The following is a 16,864-nucleotide window of genomic DNA, read 5'->3' on the forward strand; positions in this document are numbered from 1 at the left end:
TTTGTCCAAAAATCATGACTGGGGGCTTTGAAAATGCATGAGATGATTGCTTGAAAATCATGAACTTAGCTTAAAATAATTACTGCGGAGTTTTACTTCTTCGATGTCCAATTAGTGAGTTTCGTGAGCTTGCATTTGCTCCCTTTCCTCCATAATGATAAGGACTAGTCCTTTCTCAGCAAAAATGAAATCTCTGCCGTGTTGTAACAAGGAGGTGTCACGCGGGGAAGTGCTAATGGGGAGACTGCAGCGCTGTCGGCCCCAGCCGGTACGGCTGCCCCAGAACATCGTGACACAATAAAACTAGGCGGGTTGGCAGCACTGATCCAAACGTACCGTGGTGGAAATGAGCACAGATCCAGACTCACATCTAACAGTAAACAGCTTCCTTGAAACTAAGTCAGTATGTCTCGATTTAGTTTTCTAAGTAGCGAACATTGCTTATTTTGGCAATGACACAGTGTAAATCAAATGTAACAAGACCTTCTCTGAAGTTTTGTATGCACTAGCAGCTCATTTCAGGCAATGGCCGAAAAACCCTGACAACTTTTTTTTTTCCATAGATTTCTTTTAAAACAATTAAATTAGTTTAAATGCTGAGGAGAGTATTTTTCATTATATTATTATTTATGCTCTCCCAGCCACAGATTTGTGTTGCCGTTCTGCTTGGGGCTTTCTTCTTTTTGCTATCTGATACAGGTTTGATCTGAGAGGGTGAAAAACTAATTAGGAACCAAGGGTGTCCCCTAAGAAAAGGTCATGTACATTATTAGGTCCTTTTGACCTTGCCTGGTGTACATGTTGTCTGTACACTTCATGATTTTCATAAAGAAAAGATGCTTGCTGGACTAGGATCTTGTCTGCACTTACGTTTATATTTAAAGATAATGATTGTATGTGACCCTTGCCCCAAGCATTCTTTTTAAAAAAGTGAAAGAAAAACAAAGATAAGCAATGTATTATCATAAATGATTTAGAAAGAGCTGGAAAACTATTTACTGATCCAGTCAACATTTATACGCCTGATTAATCTCCAGGAATTCAAGGGGCTACACACAAGTTTCTATGTTTGCAGGACAGGACCCATGTAGTCCAGCACACAGGTAATATAAAGCATCATTACGGGCATAATACTAAGATTTGGCTGAGACAAAACACAAATCCTGCAACAGAAATCACACAGAAGGAAGCAAAAGGACAGGGCACCTTCACTGCTACAAGGCAAATTATGGGCAACTTGACGCAAAGTGCTCACCAGCTGCACAGGGTGGAGAGATTATAGCCAGCAAGCTGCAGGCAGCCTGGTGGGATAATTTCTCTTGCTTGTAGCTCGCTCACAGTAGCTTCTGTCTTTCTGGGAAAACTCTGGGAGCGCACTGAGAGAGGTTTGTTGGCTGGAAGAACTATTTTCCTAACAGCAGTCTGGCCCTGCTGCCATCTTCCCCAGGGGTCCTGGTCTTACTCATATCATATGACCAGCACATCTCTGATAAAATGGTCTAAGAGCCTTATGGAAGAGAGTATCAACGTGTGGTTTGCATTCTCTGCCATAATCATTCATCATTCTGCTCCCCTTGTACACCTGAGTGGCCCCCAAGAACGAAGGCCACCAGCATGCCAGCGTGACAAGCCTACCAGAGGCAATGCCGGAGGATTTCAGTGCACACGCTGTGCAGTCTTCCCTTTCTGGCAAGCAATGGATTTACAATGGTGGTCAGCAGGAGAGGCTTTCTCCTGACAAGAGAAAAGCCACTAAATGGCCAGCACAGGAAGAAAAGTTGGAAACCTCCCATCTAGCGAAGCAGAGGGCACCCAAGCACTTTGAAAGGACACAGAGGTCAGTTAGATGGTTCCTGTTGCGCTAGATTGGAGGCGTCCAAACCTTCTGCCCAGGCAGCCATACATTTTCCTGGCATGCCAGCACTTGCTTGTGTGTGCGTGCTCATGACGCTGCGTTGGCAGCTGGCCTGGAGGAGTCACTCCCTTTCAGGAAATAAAGAGATTGTGGCTTCAGTGGGTATTCAAGCACTGTCTAGAGTTTCCCTACTGCCCTCTGTGTCATCCTCTTTTTTTCTGCTGTTTCTCTACAAACATAAAACGATACCCTGGTGAACCACCCTGTCCTGCTCAACCTTTGCTTTGGGCGGTAAAGGCAGGCTCTGTTTCAGGTGTAAGCAACCAAAAGAGCCGTCTGGGGCCCCTGTAGACACTTCAGCAGCCTCAGTTATGGACTGGGACCCTGCTGTGCTATGCTCTGCACACAGCACAAAAAGACCCCAAGGAGCAAGCAATAAGGCCAAAAAGAATATACTAATTCTAGTAAACTTTTGCAGACTTCTAGTAGTGCTTTGGATATGTTCTACTGTTTAGCTTATGGCTTTAGCATTCACCTCTTTTAGCCTAAGTAGCCAGCCAGAGATGCCAAGGGAAGGGGAATCACAGGCAGTGATCAGAGGTAAGATGACATGCACTTTTCAATTCTGTCTTTCAAAATTAAACACCGAGTGCAGGGCCTGGCTGGTTCAGGTGACCTCATGGTAACAAAATTAGGCTTAAAGCTGGCTCAAGACACGGTAACGTTAGGTCTAATTGCCTGCAAAATGTGTATTAATGCTATATTTTAAAGATCATAAAAGAAGGGCTCTGACTCATTGTTCCCTCTAACACTGAACTCCTGACAGTCCTATCTGTGGCTGCAATGGTATCTGCAACGTAGTATTTTGACCTTGGGTAACCTTTGCCTCGAACAAGTTAATTATTAGCATTTTGCAAAGTTTCCAAATGCCTAGCGTTGGTTTTCTTTCATTTAAATTTACAAAAATCATACCATGTGCATATTTCTTTGGCGTAATATTTGTATTGTATTATATAATTTTTTACGTTATTTCATGTAAAGACTTTTCAGTATACCTCAGATATCCCCAAATTCCACTGGACCATCCCTTGAAATACAGGAAATGTCTGCTAGGCTAGGTTAGGGAACAGCATGCATTATAAAAGGTGCAGCGAAAAGGCAAAAAGGGCATCTGTCTTAGCACTCCAAAAATTTTAGGCAAAGAGGTGATACTAACTTGAAGTATTTCAGTTCTTCTCCCCACCCACAAGCCACTCATCCTTGGCGTACTTCTGTACCTTGCAGAACAAACAAAAAATGCTACACCAGCTCCCCTTTCTCAGGCAGGCTCCCAGAGAGAGCTGTGCCAAGGCCACCAGAGGCCACGCACCGCAGCCCCGAGGCAGCGACGGGGGAAGCGGTGCTGCTACCTCTCGCGGGTGCTGCCACCAAAGACTGGGCCTTGCGGAACCATATTCTTACTCGGGATGTGAATGGAGGCTGCTGTTGTTTCAACAGCGTGGTTACATAAGGGAATTTAATTGTCTCTAAATTAAATGAGATTAAAGATGGCAGTTACACCCTTCAGCTTCAAAGGGGTTTTAATTCAATCCATCCCATTATCAAGTCTATCTGTACACATCCATTCTGGCATATTACTAATGTGTTTAATGGAACCAAACAAAGCCATGTGTTTTACATTAAAACAAAAAGCATGAGATCTTGGTTGCACGGCAATTAATAATTTCAGTGGAATTTTATTTCACCTTGGTATTATCTTTGGGTCATACGTAAAACCACAAGATACCATTCCTTCTCTATGTGTCCGAGAGCTCTCCTGTACCTTAGATGCCCTATTAGTAATCGAACCAGTAATTTTTCTGATACTACTAATAATTGCTTTGGGATGCTCCCGGTAGCAAGAGTAGTGAGATTCTTTTTCAAATCCCTCACTTGTAAAAAAATTAATTCTAAGTGATTTATTACTAGTATCATTTAATATACCCCCTATATTTATTTAGGATAGCTGCACTATTTAGGATATTTAGGATAAATTGTTACATTTAGGAAAAATTATTACATTTCTAAAACTCATCCATAGTCCAAAGATTTCTTTGCTATTGAGCACAAAGAAGAATAAGAATATTAGGCACTCTGTGTTAAATGCATAAATAGACTCAGCTGACTTTGCAAACATGTGACTAGCACATTACTGCTCAGTAATTTCTCATAAAGTTAAGTATAAGTTATGAAGCCAAAAAGGAAGTATAATGCAATATGTTCTTTAAAGTTACAAAGGAAAATATGAAAAAGAAAACACAATGCAATATGACTTACCCTGTAACTAGTCTAACCGGAAAAAAATAATTATAGCCAACTCTCCATTAATTCTGGGTGGATTATCAAATTTGGAAATAAATTATGCTAAGGATGCAGAACAGCTGCCTTGTTTCCAAACAGGCCAATTAAAGCTGACAGGACTGATTGATTAACTCCTGCACAGCAGCTCCATGCAGACTGAGTGTAACCGCTTCCAGTTCTGAGCTGGCACCAGGCAGTTAGGTGGCAATGCGCTTGGGCTAGCAAGCCCTCCCAGAAGAAACAAATCTGGAAATATGGTACTAAGGTGCTCGAGTCCTGCTAGAAAGCACGGTCACAAACTGTCATTTTATGCCATAGCCCTTTCCATCACATAAGCAAAGGCAGTCTGGGGAGGAACGTACATGACTGGCTTCTTACCGTGGGATGTTCCTGGCCAACCTCAAACAGGAACAAGACTGTCTCAAGTAGAACCCAAAATTCAAGTTTTAAGATATGCCGATTTCTGCAAAACTGCAGTAGTACTGTCAGGTTTTACATCACTGCGCCAAGAGATTCAAATAGCAGACAAACCTGAGCTTACAAATCAATCCAAAGTTATTTCTTCTTTCCTTTAAAAATGTTAATTCTTTCAACTATGAGATTTTTGGACTACATTCAGGTAGAATGGAAAGAAGCACCATTTCTTCTCAGAAACAGTACAACAAGTAGTTCACATAATGAATTTCTTCAGCCTCAACACTCTAAATTATTTATTGATTTTACAGGATGTTATTAAGCCTTATTAGTCTTATAAGGAGCAGGTACCAATTTCATTTTGGCCATTCCAAGGATTTTACCTTAAGTTTGCACACTGTAAGAGGCCTTTATCTTAACATAATCAAGCCATCTGTATAATACAGAATACACATACAAGACCTGAGCTACTCACTGGAAATGGTCTACAGCTCCGTTCATACTGCCACAACTGGTTTCTTGAAGCAGAAAGTACATTCAGGTGATTGATTCTAGGTACTGTATCAGCTGTTTTTCCTATTCTCTTTTCTGGGTGTACAATGTTCCCATTAAATTTGACTTTGAGCACAAGCTGAAAGAGCGCTTTTCACCAGCAACACTTTTGCAGTAACTGAGGAGTAGCATACGCAGCTGGATTTAGCAGACAGGAACTACAGCAGAGGTGGTTCCCTGCTAGCACTGCCCAGCGCAGCGAGCAGCTTCTGAACCACACGACAAGATAAACGCCATGCAGTTCGTCTTCCAGAGTGGGGATAAAATACTATGCAGTGGAAAGCTACTGATATAGTTCTGCAGAAGTTAGCTTGGGCACCAGATGCAATTTAGGTACTCGAGCGTGTCCCAGACGCACGCAGCCTGGAGCTGGACTGGCCAGGCTGCTTCCCATGTCCTTGCTAGGTCCAGCAGCCCAACCCTGCAGTACCGGTGCAGTGCAGGGAAACCCACTTTATGATCCAGGGTGAAACCCAGAGACATATCCCGCTGTTTTAAAGGTTTAGGCACCACCTATTCTTCTGCCTGTACACAAAGGTAGCTAATTTTTCTGTAATAGCACTATGCTGTGAGATTAATTGTTGAAATGTTTGGTGGTAGTACTACAGATTATTTGAATCGTTTTAAAGACAAGACATTATTTAGAGTTGTCAGAACACGAGCACAGTTCTTGAGACCTAACAAAACTAGGTAACTGGGGAATTAATTTAAATTATCAGTAATGCGAGGAAAGGGTAATATGTCATAAGGGTAATTATGTCATAACTATTTTTTTTAATACAAAAACACCTGGACAGTATTGGGGCAATTTAATAACAGTCTTCTGATCATTACACATAAACAATCAACAAAGTTTAAAGTTGTATAAAGAATGATGTAAAAAAGAATGAGACATACTAAAATAGTTAACTTTCCAGTAATTATTGAAGTGCTTTTTGTTCCACTTAAATAAAACCAGTACAGCCTGTCCTAGAAATAAGTTATCCTCAGTTCTGGAAAAATGATACAGGCTTCTGTAGTTGAAGCTCGTACTAAACAAAGCCATCAAGAACAATGAAGTAAGACTTTAAATGTTATAGTTCTTGGGAGGAAAGATGATGTGAAAAAACCTACCAAATATGCAGATGTTTCCTTGGTCAAGCAAATACCTCAACCCAATGGGGAAGAGCTGTTGCTGATCTATTTCAAGACCCGGGCGGGGGGGGGAGGAGAAAAGGGCAGATTTATAACAGAAATACTTGGGAAATATTCAAAAATGTCCTGAAGCGACTTTTAAGAATTATAGAACATCTGATAAAGCATGAACTTCTATTACAGTGAATTTCAAACGAGGTTTTAAAAAAATCTTTGAAGAGATTAAAAAAAAGACAGACTTTATCATAGACTGACCAAATTGACTCAGAAGAGGTCATGGATTCTTAAGGCTAACGCCCAGCTAATGCCTTACTTACAATTCGATGTGCAAATTTTTTCTGACCTCTTTCCACCTTTCTAAAATTCTCTGAACTAACCTTATTCTTATGAAGTCATATCTAGTTTGGTCTTCTCGTCATGCAACCGAGTATTGTCTGTAATACTTGATATCTGTGGTATTAGCTAGTGATTTTCATTACTGCTCCATCTCTTGGGGCAGGCAGGAAGAGCGGACTGAATGTGAGAACTCTGCTTTTATTCAAGGGACTGGAACAGGGAGTCCAGCTGCAGGGCTAGCGGAGCGGAGTCCTACCAAGGCAGGCTTGGCACATTGGGTTAAAAGGGCATACCACAAGCTTCAGAAGCAATACTAATCAATGTCAGACCCACAGAAAGGATCTTGGCCAAAGCCACAGGGTTTGATGACTCTTTCTCATACGTAATCAAAAGCAAACAACCAGCCAGCTGATTTGCAAAACTTTCCTAAAGCCATCTGCTCATGTACAGCCTTTTAATCAGCAAGAAAATCTGTTATCAGCAGTCACCTTTCTTGCCAAATAAAATGTTCACAACTGTTGGGAGAGTGACAGAAGTGGAAAAATCAACAGGGATTCAGATACAAAGGCTGCCCACTTACCATAACGGGGAAAAAGGCCAATGCCGATGTTTGGGAGTTTTTTGCAACCCAGGCTGCATGAATTTTTTGAGTAATTTTTCAGCAACATGAATCATCTGAAGACTTGTGGTATTTTTCCTAGGACGATAGTATCTTACCACTTTACAGCCAACACGTCTGTTTGCGCTTTCTGTTTAATCGGCAGGATTTTTCCTGAACTTTTCAGGATTGGTTTTTGGTTTTTTGCTTGTTTTGTTTTGTTTGTTTTTTGTTTAAAAGGGGCTCCATTTTCTCTCGAGTCACACTGGAGCAATGACAGCTGCAGCCGACAAGCAGGCCAACAACTGAAGATCCATACATCTGGACTTCTGCAGAAACTGAGGCCCCCGAAAGCCGCGGCCACCTCCCTAAAAGGGGGAGCGTTGACGAAAGCGCCGCGCCAGCTTTCGGGCCACCTTAACCTTGGCCCCCTGAGCGTCTGAACGAACCTCCAAACGCTGAGGCCACCCAGGGCCATTAAGATAGTAAGAGAAGTAATTAAAGGGAGAAAAAAAAAAAAAACACGCCTTTGCTTGTAAATGAATAGTAACATAAAACACCCCCCTCAGCGCAGGGAAGGGGGTTCGACTGGGCCTCAAGTGTCCGGAGCGCACTGGTTGCTGCGCTACCTGCGGCCCCGCAGCAGTTAATGGCGGCAGGAAGCCACAGCGCTGCCCCCCTCCCCGCCGCCTCCTCCGTGACTCGTTTCCTCCCGCCGACGGGAACTGGGAGGAGTGAGCGGCCCTGCGCTGCCGCCCCGGCTCCGCCCGCGCAGGCAGCCAGCCAGCCGCGCCGCCTGCCCCCGCCGCCGGGGCGTGCCAGCGGGCGCCTCCCGCCCCAGCTCCCTGCGCCCCGCCGCAGCGACAACATGCCCGCCGTCGACAAGCTCCTCCTGGAAGAAGCTTTACAGGACAGCCCGCAGGTTAGCGGGCCGGGCCGGGCCGCGGTGCCCGCCGCCGCCGTGTGACGCACCTGAGCCGGCGGTTGCCCGGCCTGGGGCGGGGGGGAGAGGGGGAGCTGGCGCCGCCGGGGAGCAGCCGCCGGGCGGCGGGGAGAGGCGATGCTCGGCGTCCCCTTGGGCTGCGGGGTGGTTTTGGCTTCGCTGCTAGTCCCCTTTCGGGCAGGGGAAAATAGGTCCCAGCTGCTTCGAAGGGGGCCCGTGGAGGGACCTGCACCGCCGTGCAGGTGACGGGGAGGGAAGGCGCCCTTGTGCCTCACCTCAGTCAGACTGACCTCTCCTTCGGCTTTTTCCTCGCGCTTTCCTCACCGTGGGGCGCACGGCCTGAAGGGTCGCCCCGAAGAGGCGAAGCGGGCTCGGTGGGGGTAGGGGCGCCCGGCTCGGCGTCGTGCCTTGGCCGGCGAGGCAATGGGAGGCCGGAGCCGCTTGGCCCCCAAAGGAGGTTCGGCCCCATCGCGCCACAAGCGCGCCCGTTCCCCTGCAGCGGTGGCAAGGGGTCCCGAGGGCTGTGGTTCGCACCGAGAGGCTTCCCTCGCGGAGAGGTGAAGGTGGGGGACGTTCCCACCGCCGCAGCCCCCCGCGCCCTGGTGCCGCTCGGCTGCAGGAGCGAGGCCGAGCGCTGCGGAGACCCCGCAGAGGAGGACGGTGGCAGGGCAGGGAGGTGCGAGGCCCGGAGCGCTGAGAAAGGAGGAGGCAAGAGGGGAAGTTTGGGTGGAAGAGAGTAGGGGAAGGGGAGAGAGGAAGAACTTGGCCGAGGGGTCCGAGGGGCAACTCAAGGACGAAGCGTGGCGCAGACAAGATTCAAAAGCGAGTGGTAAACCAGGGAAGGGCAGAAAGGAAGCGCAGGGTGGATCCGCATGGGGCCTGCTCCCTTGTGTCCCTATGCCGTAACCCTTAACTCATCTGCTGATGGACCAGGGGTGGATAGGTAAGCTGTGGAGTAGGTTGCTGAGAGATGTTAGTTTCGGAGTCTCCATCAAGAGACATATTAAAGGAAAAATCAGACGCACACAACTGCCAGCAATTAATTAGTCTTGAGGCTGCTCTTGATCACCTCTTCTCGTTCTGGTTTTCTGTGATGCTGTGAAATCCCATTCCAGTAGGAGTGATTGGTGTCATGTCTTTGATATGGCACTTGTGCAATCTCCATCCTTGGGAGATTTTTAAAACGTGACTGGAGAAGGTCTTGAGTAACCTGATCTAATGTCAGAGTTGGCCCTGCTGCACGGAGGGGCTTGGACCAGATGACCCCCAGTGTTTCTTTCCAACCTGAATTGTTCCGTGTTCCGCACATTTACCAAAATGTACTACATTTATTATGTACAGTTATTAGCATGTTTAGCATTAACCTGCCCAGTGCATTCTAGAGCTGAAGAACTTGACACGCAGGACAAGTGAACTCATTTTCCTGTTCAGTCAACACTTACTGCAATGATTAAAAATTTAACGCTGACTGAAAGCAATTGGACAAAGCACTGAATTGCATTTTGGAGGTCTTCCTCTTTCTTCTGACCTGAAATGTAGGCTGTTAACCTCTCCTTTGCGATAACTGAAAATACTGGGCTATGCGTAAACCTCGGTATTTGAGGGACGTTTTGATTTGATTTGGCCATCGCCTTTTGTTTAAGTCCTGCAACTTCAGAAGAGAAGGGCATTATTTAGTGTTATTTAATGACCCAGTGTTGCTAAAATCTGTTTTTTTCATGCAAGGAAATGTTTTTTGCCCGTCTTTCATATTTTTATCACTTGTTTTTTGGAGAGAGCTTTAGATTTATGGCCTCCGTGAGCAGGGTACTGCAAAATAAAAGCAAAAAGACAGTCTCTGTCCTACAGAGCTTACAGTTTAGTACCATATGTGATCATTTACTTCTGTGCAAGGTGACCTGATTCCCTTCTGCCTTTTGCAGTCACTTACAGCAATGCAGAGGGTTGGTAAATTGAGGATATAACCTCATTTTGCATACGCTATATAAAATACATAAATTATGTGTGAGGCGGATGAGAATTCGGCTGAAGTTATTTCTTTATCAGTTTTCTGAAGCTCGCTTTCTCTCTCGCCGATGGCCTAGTACTTTTGTCTTGATCTGTCTCCAAGCACTGACCAAAAGAGTCTATAAGGCATGCAATTTTGAGGTGTTTGGTCACAAAATAGAGAAATTTGTGCAACCAGCCATGCTAAAATCAGGGGAAATGCTTACATGAAAGCAGAAATTTTTTCCTGTTTTTCCAGAAGCTGAGATGATGGTGCTATTAGTGAGGCCTCCAAAAATGTTAGACTCATGTTTGGATTACTGGTTCATTTCAGCAGCGTTATCTGCTATTCCAGAATTTGTCAAAACAGCAGTAACAACAAAAATATACATGTGCTGGCATTTTGTTGCAGTGATTCAAAATAGTGTTCTTAAATATAAAAGTTTCCAAGCATAACTTCCAAACTGCTTGAATCATTTATTGTTTTTATTATTTTTGAACAAAGTGCTAATAACTGAGGCCAAGACTTTCAGAAATGATTTCCCAGAGCTGTTCTACCTCAGTCCATGGTTAGGCATCTGAAAAACTGAACCTGCAAAAATTCAGTAGGATTCTGGCGTCTGGCTGACGTTTGTACGTTTGAAAACCTTTTTCAGGATGCAGAAACATGCAATGTGTAGCCTAATTCAGGCAACAACTTTTAGTTCTATTGTATTTTATTTTTTAATCTTGGCTTGAGATTGGTCTTGATTAACGTTACATGTAAAGTTTTGTCATTTTTATCCTACTTAGACTTATTTTTTTTAACCATCCTTATATCCTATAGAGTTCATCTGCTGTTGTAACACATTACAGGGATGATACGCGCTGTATAGATAGGAGTTGGACTGTTGGTGTTAGTTTTGCTAATTTTAATTGCTATGTCATGGAAGGTAAGAACATTTAAAACTAGATATTTTTGAAAGCCAGTAAGTTTTCCATTGCTGAAATAATAGTTTAGTACTGGAAACTCTCAAAATCATGCCACTGTCCCTCTAAGGAAGTTCTGCAGAAAGGTGTTTTAGAAGGTTGGGGTCTTGGTATCCATTTCATTGATTGTGCCTTCTCTCCATTGTTTGTTTTTTATTTGAAAATAATAAAGAGAACATAAAGTACTTTGTGTATCTCTTTGTATGCTCAGATCTCAAACTAATTTCTTAAATGCATTGACTGCCACAGTGTCTCTAAGGTAGAAATGTTGCACTAACTTTGCACATCAGCAGACTGCAACGTTGAGAGCTCAGGTGACTTACCCAAAGCGTGGAAGTGCTGCCGTGCAATGTCTAGAGCAGAACGGAGTTGGGTTAGTCTAACTCCTAAGTCACCTACTTGGAACCACTGAGCAACAGCGCTTTATAGCTTAGACGCGCTTCTCCGCAGAGGTGGAATGATGGTTTGTCTTTAGGCCAGGGTTCTTAAAAGGATGCCGATTTTTGAGTTGTTTTTCAGGACAAATGTAAAATGTCTGCAGAGAGCTTTGCAAAGAAGAATAAATGCCTTGGGGAAGGCATTTAAGAGGGCGTTAATCCCCTCTTAAATAGTGGGGAAACTTAAAACTTCCATAAGACTCTAAAATAAATTTCCCAGGTTAGGACCTGGCTCCTTCAGGCACGTTAGAGATTCCTGTTATAGGAGGACGGATAAAGCACTGGCTCTGTTACAGGGCTGACATGATTATTAAAGCACTGGTGTTTATGGATGCCCCTCAGGTAAGCAGATGAAACTAATGTGATATAAATTAGTGGTACAGATGGAAAGACATTGCCAGTTAGCATCAAACAGATTGGATTTACCAGAGTTAAGACCAAGGATGGATCATGACTTTGTTAAAGGGACACTGTCAAAAATTTAGTGAGAGCCCTCCCTCTTTCAATATTGTCTTCAACTATTAAGTTCCAGAGCTCAGCATTTTTCTGAGATTTTGTTCTTTCCTATCTCAGAAGCTGTGTCAGCAACATCGCTCATTGTTCCTGATGATTCTACCAAAACAAACCAAGGGGATTCACATCTCTAAAATAACATAAGTTGTTATGCTCTTTTTCTTCCCCTTTGCTGACAAAGATGAGCTAGGAGAATGGAGAAAGTACAGGGTATCTCTGAGCATGCATACGCGGCTGTGGCTGTTGTTATAAATGAACACCCAGTTGTTTGGTCTGATTACATCAGCTAGTTTTGTCAGTGGCCCTTTAAGAATTGCCCAAGACAGTTGAGAGTGAATAATACTCTGTAAATTATCTAATGAAAAGGAGTGCTTTTAATGCAGTCTGACGTTAGAGAAGTAAAGTGAGCGAGCAATGGTGTTTGTCCCAGAGTCCTTAATGTGGCTTGGATTACTGTAATCAGCAGGCAGAGATTCAGGATTTTTTACATTCCTGATGGTGTTGGAAGGAATGTCTGTTAGTTAGAGCAAGAGACTAGGAGTCAGAACCTGGCCATGTTAACGCTTTAGCACATCACTTTCTTAAGCGTCTGTTTGCCTGTCCACAAGAAAGACCAATTTCTCCCTGTTTTTTGAGCTCTGTGAATAAATGGAGCCATATAAAGTCAAAGGCTTATTATTTCTGATTCATTTGTATTTGTGCTACCATTTATTTACATTCTTTTATGATTATTTTTAGTATTTGCATTTGAGGTTAAAACTGTTTGCTTTTTTTCTTTTATTGAAGACTCGATCTTTGCTTAGCGTATTTGAAGAAGATGCAGGAACCCTTACCGAATATACAAACCAGTTGCTTCAGGCAATGCAGCGTGTCTATGGTGCTCAGGTAATTTTTCATTTGTGCTGCTTTTGTTCAGTGAGCAGTAGAAGCTAAGTTGCTATTATGATGCTGTTATTTACATGATTTAAACGGGTGCCAAGTACCTGTACCTCCTGTGGCTTGCAGAGGAGTTATGGGTGTTTCCCATCTGATGTCTCAGCCCTTTCCTGCCTTGGTGTTCAGAAGAGTCATCGGTATGAAAAAAGTCTTATCTGTTGGTCTTATCTTATCTCCAAACAATTAATAAAAGAAAAATTGTGCTATATCCTTACCTTATAGTAGATTGGAAGGTCAGCTTTTACAAAATTACTTGCCTAAATATAGACGCAACACACAGATGGGTATTCATGCTGGCTTTAGGCATCCAATTTAAATGCTTTGATTCACCATATGGAAGCAACTGTCTGTGTCCATTAGTAACAGAGAGAGTATACACCTGGAATCATGATGAGGTTGATTACCTAAAGTACGCAGTGTGAAAAATATGCGAGTGGGAAAAAGATAACGCTTTCTAAAGCGTTTACATGACCTAGATGATTAAATCCCTTTGAAAATAAAACTTGCAAGTTGCATGCAGTGCTTTGGAAAGTATTATTATAAATCGGAGTGATTTTCAGTGAAGCTAGGATTCCCATGTGCATAAGGCTAGATATTTCAGAGTACCATATCTAGGCCTTTAGAGATGTAGACGATATGTCATGGAATTTTTGCAAGCGTTTTTGTAGGTTGGGCACCTAATTTCCGTTGAAAGTAAGTTCTGTTGTTAAACTAGTAAGTCAAAGAGCATAGAGAGGTGAGACCTGAGTACTTTGAATTTACTGGGAGACTGAATGCCTGATTCTCGTCTTACATTATCAGAAATGAGTTCAGCTATAAAACTAGTGCTGATATATGCCCATTTGGTGGGATTACTCTTTGGGGTGACTGATAGTGTGACTTGGAAAGAAAGAGCAGCCTGCTGAAGGTCTAGCTACCTACAGCTGGAAGGTCCAGGTCTAGTCTTCGTGTTTTGGGCCCTGTGCAAATGCAGAGCAGTCAAAGGGTTACAGCACAACTCAGATGCTTAGGAAACAATACAGTGCGTAGCCAGGGGCTGCAGAGACAGCATGAAATCAGCACTCTGACAGGGTCAGTGATGGGCATTTTGACAGTGTCATTGGGCTTTAAGAATAGCAAAAGTGTAGGCATGTAGGATGGTGGAAATCTGAGACCAGACAGCAGATGGGATTGAAATGGGTAGGAGGAGGAAATTGGAGCATAAATATGCTTCGATTATTAAGTGCACAGCTTGTGGACTACATGTCCCTTCCCCCTGCTTATGCCTTGTTAGAATGGCATTTTAGGAAGCAGTGACTCTGGCCTGTGATTCATGAAAAAATGCTTTGTCTGCTCCTGTTTGCCTCTTCCTTTCCATCTCGGTTCTTAGCCTTCTCCATTTCTGTTTCCCCACAGTTCATGACATTTCCTGTTTCTTTTCACTGTCTCAGCCCATTTGCCCATCTGTGCTTTGCAGTACTACTGCGTCTTCTTCATTTGCCCGACGCTTCTTGTCCCTTTTATTCTTACGCACTTCCTGCTTTAGTTCAACCTAAATTTTTGGTCCGTGGTGGATTTTAGGTGTATGCCTTGGCGTGTCTCATCAGATATTTGCTTCTATTTTGAGATGAGAGGCACATAGCAGTCGTTTAAATTCGACATTGGCTTAACATTTAGTGTTCTCAGTAGTGCTGCTGCCTCACAATTCCTTGGGAATCAAAGGGTTGTAACTTCAGTTTGGGCTCATGTTCCCAGGGCTTGTGTTCCCAGGATCCAGTACTGTAGTAGCAAAAAAGACGTTACAGTATCGGTAAAGTAGAAATAGATTGTATTAGTGATGTGAGTGGAAAAGGGAAACTTTTTTTGTTTTTTCTGTGTGTGCTTTAAAAAGTCTTGATAGTTTTGCATGAGATCTAAAAGAATACCCCAACATTGGGGCAAAATCCTGTTATTTAAATTAAAAAAGTGGAAATAATTAATTCGGCCATATATGATTAATTCCCAAGAGAGTATTGGTGCTGTGTAGGCTAACTAACATTCATTTCTGACTAATTTTCCTAAACTTTGCAAATATCAATATATCATTTAAAGAACTGTTTCTGAATATTTCAAAGGAGGACACTCTTTCTAACTGAATTCCCCCTCAATATTTGAGATGCATACCCTGTGTTACAAAATGCTATGATTGTATTTGCCCTAGAAAAAGAAGTGAAATACTGAATTGCCCACTAACCATGAATAGACAGTTAAGAAAAATCAATGTGTTATATTTCTTTGCTGATTCCTGTCTATTCACAACTTAAGAGAAAATCAATTTTTGCTGATGCTTCGTTAGGAGACACGTTGTGTGGACTTCACCTAACTGTTCATTAGGAAATGCTACTAACCCTTTTCATTTTAAGAGGGAATGAGATTCAGTAGAGGCAGTGTAAAACTTGAGAGTAATGAGAATCCGAGTTCTGAATTTGGCTTTTTTGCCTTTGGAAAGTGACTGCCATTCACTAGGATTTACTTATCTGTAGAGCAGGAATTACAGCGACTGACCTACTTTGATGCAATGATACAAGTTCTATTTGTGCAGCCATAAAAATGGCTGGAATCATAGTCATGGCAGTCAGACAAAACAGCGGTGGATTGTTAACCAGTCTACAATGTTAAAAATCAGGGCATATGCCCTCTCAAAATAGTTATGACAATTAATAAAAAAAAAAAAAAACAAAACAAAACTTGGTTTCTTCCTAATTACACTCTGAACTGGATTTTCCCAGGTGTGGCTGGGCCATATTTTCAAGATTTTCTGTAGAAGTTTGCTAGAAACCCTTTTGTTTCTTGTGATGAGAACTTGAATTTTTGTGTAATTCAAACCACTGTAGCTTATGATCAAATAACAATAGTTGGCAGTTCTCCACGGGTACAGGGCAAAGTCTCAGAGGAGCAGCAATTAGTAGCAATTGCAAGTAGGTAATTATCCATTTGGATATATGTATGTATTTGTCCCAAAACACCGCTTTGTGTGTGGAACAGCAGCAAGCTTGTAAATTGACAGTCCAAGCTCCTCTAAACGCTTGGATCAGTATGTTTGAAAGGAATGCAAGGAAGAAAGAAGTATTTGCCCAGACCTTTTAAAAACACTTTTAGGAAGATGGAAACCATTTTTGAAAACTTCTTTTACATTCCATCTTAGCTACAGAATTCTGCTAGATGCTGGGGACCTCATTTTTGAGAAATCCACTTACTGAGGCACAGCTTCATTTTTGCATGCCTTTTGCTGTCAGCCTGTTGAAGCATGTTTTTCCAGTGACTTTAGGGCAGTTGTTGGGATGGGTGCATTCGTCGGGAAGGACTTCACTAAACCCTGTAGGCAGAGCTTTGAAATGACTTGAAACCCCTTTTGTGCCAAGAGGGGAATGAGGGGTCTGCAGCATCTGATGGTGTGGTGGAGGCATTGCAGGATCTTGCAATGAATATGCCCCCTGGGCACGTAGAGCCCCTTGATGTGGGAGGGCCTGTAGCACTAAGGCTGCAGCTGGATGGTGTGCTCCTGGAAGATCTCCTTTGAGTGCAAAGCCCTGGGTACGTGGCAAGCCCCTTGCTGTGCAGGATCAGGACAGCTCACACACCAAATGCAACGGGTTGGTGACTCCATTTGGCCCATGGGGTTCTGTAGTGGGAAAGAGGCTGCAATGCTACAAGGCAGGTGCGGAGTATGACCCCATGGTGAAGGAGAAGGCCACAGGAGCCAAATGTATTAGCTCACACTTTGGAAGTGAAGTTCAGCAGATCTGACAAGCCCATGTGTGTAAATGTAGAGAAACACTTTGATATTTGTTCATAAAACAAACCACACCCTTGTGAAAATGTATTATATTTCC

General features: G+C 43.2%; 1 protein-coding gene and 1 non-coding gene across 3 annotated transcripts in view; one reads left to right on the forward strand and one right to left on the reverse strand.

The window, feature by feature from the left end:
- Positions 1-5,164, reverse strand: part of LOC104147405 (uncharacterized) — a 28,064-nt gene extending 22,900 nt beyond the window's left edge. Inside the window, exon 1 of the transcript XR_011141213.1 lies at positions 5,085-5,164. This is a non-coding gene — a transcript (uncharacterized protein). The remainder of the gene's footprint in view (positions 1-5,084) is intronic.
- A 2,638-nt stretch (positions 5,165-7,802) lies between these two features.
- The window catches only part of APPL2 (adaptor protein, phosphotyrosine interacting with PH domain and leucine zipper 2), a 40,920-nt gene continuing 31,858 nt past the window's right edge, over positions 7,803-16,864 (forward strand). The window contains exons 1-2 of one of the 2 annotated variants that reach the window (XM_068944134.1): positions 7,803-8,151; positions 12,864-12,962. In XM_068944134.1, coding sequence (XP_068800235.1) covers positions 7,879-8,151; positions 12,864-12,962 — 372 coding nt within the window. In that variant the 5' untranslated portion in view covers positions 7,803-7,878. The remainder of the gene's footprint in view (positions 8,152-12,863; positions 12,963-16,864) is intronic. The other variant, XM_068944143.1, reaches the window with a different exon arrangement.

This window comes from Struthio camelus, chromosome 1 (genome assembly GCF_040807025.1).
Source record: "Struthio camelus isolate bStrCam1 chromosome 1, bStrCam1.hap1, whole genome shotgun sequence".
Classification (NCBI taxonomy): domain Eukaryota; kingdom Metazoa; phylum Chordata; class Aves; order Struthioniformes; family Struthionidae; genus Struthio; species Struthio camelus.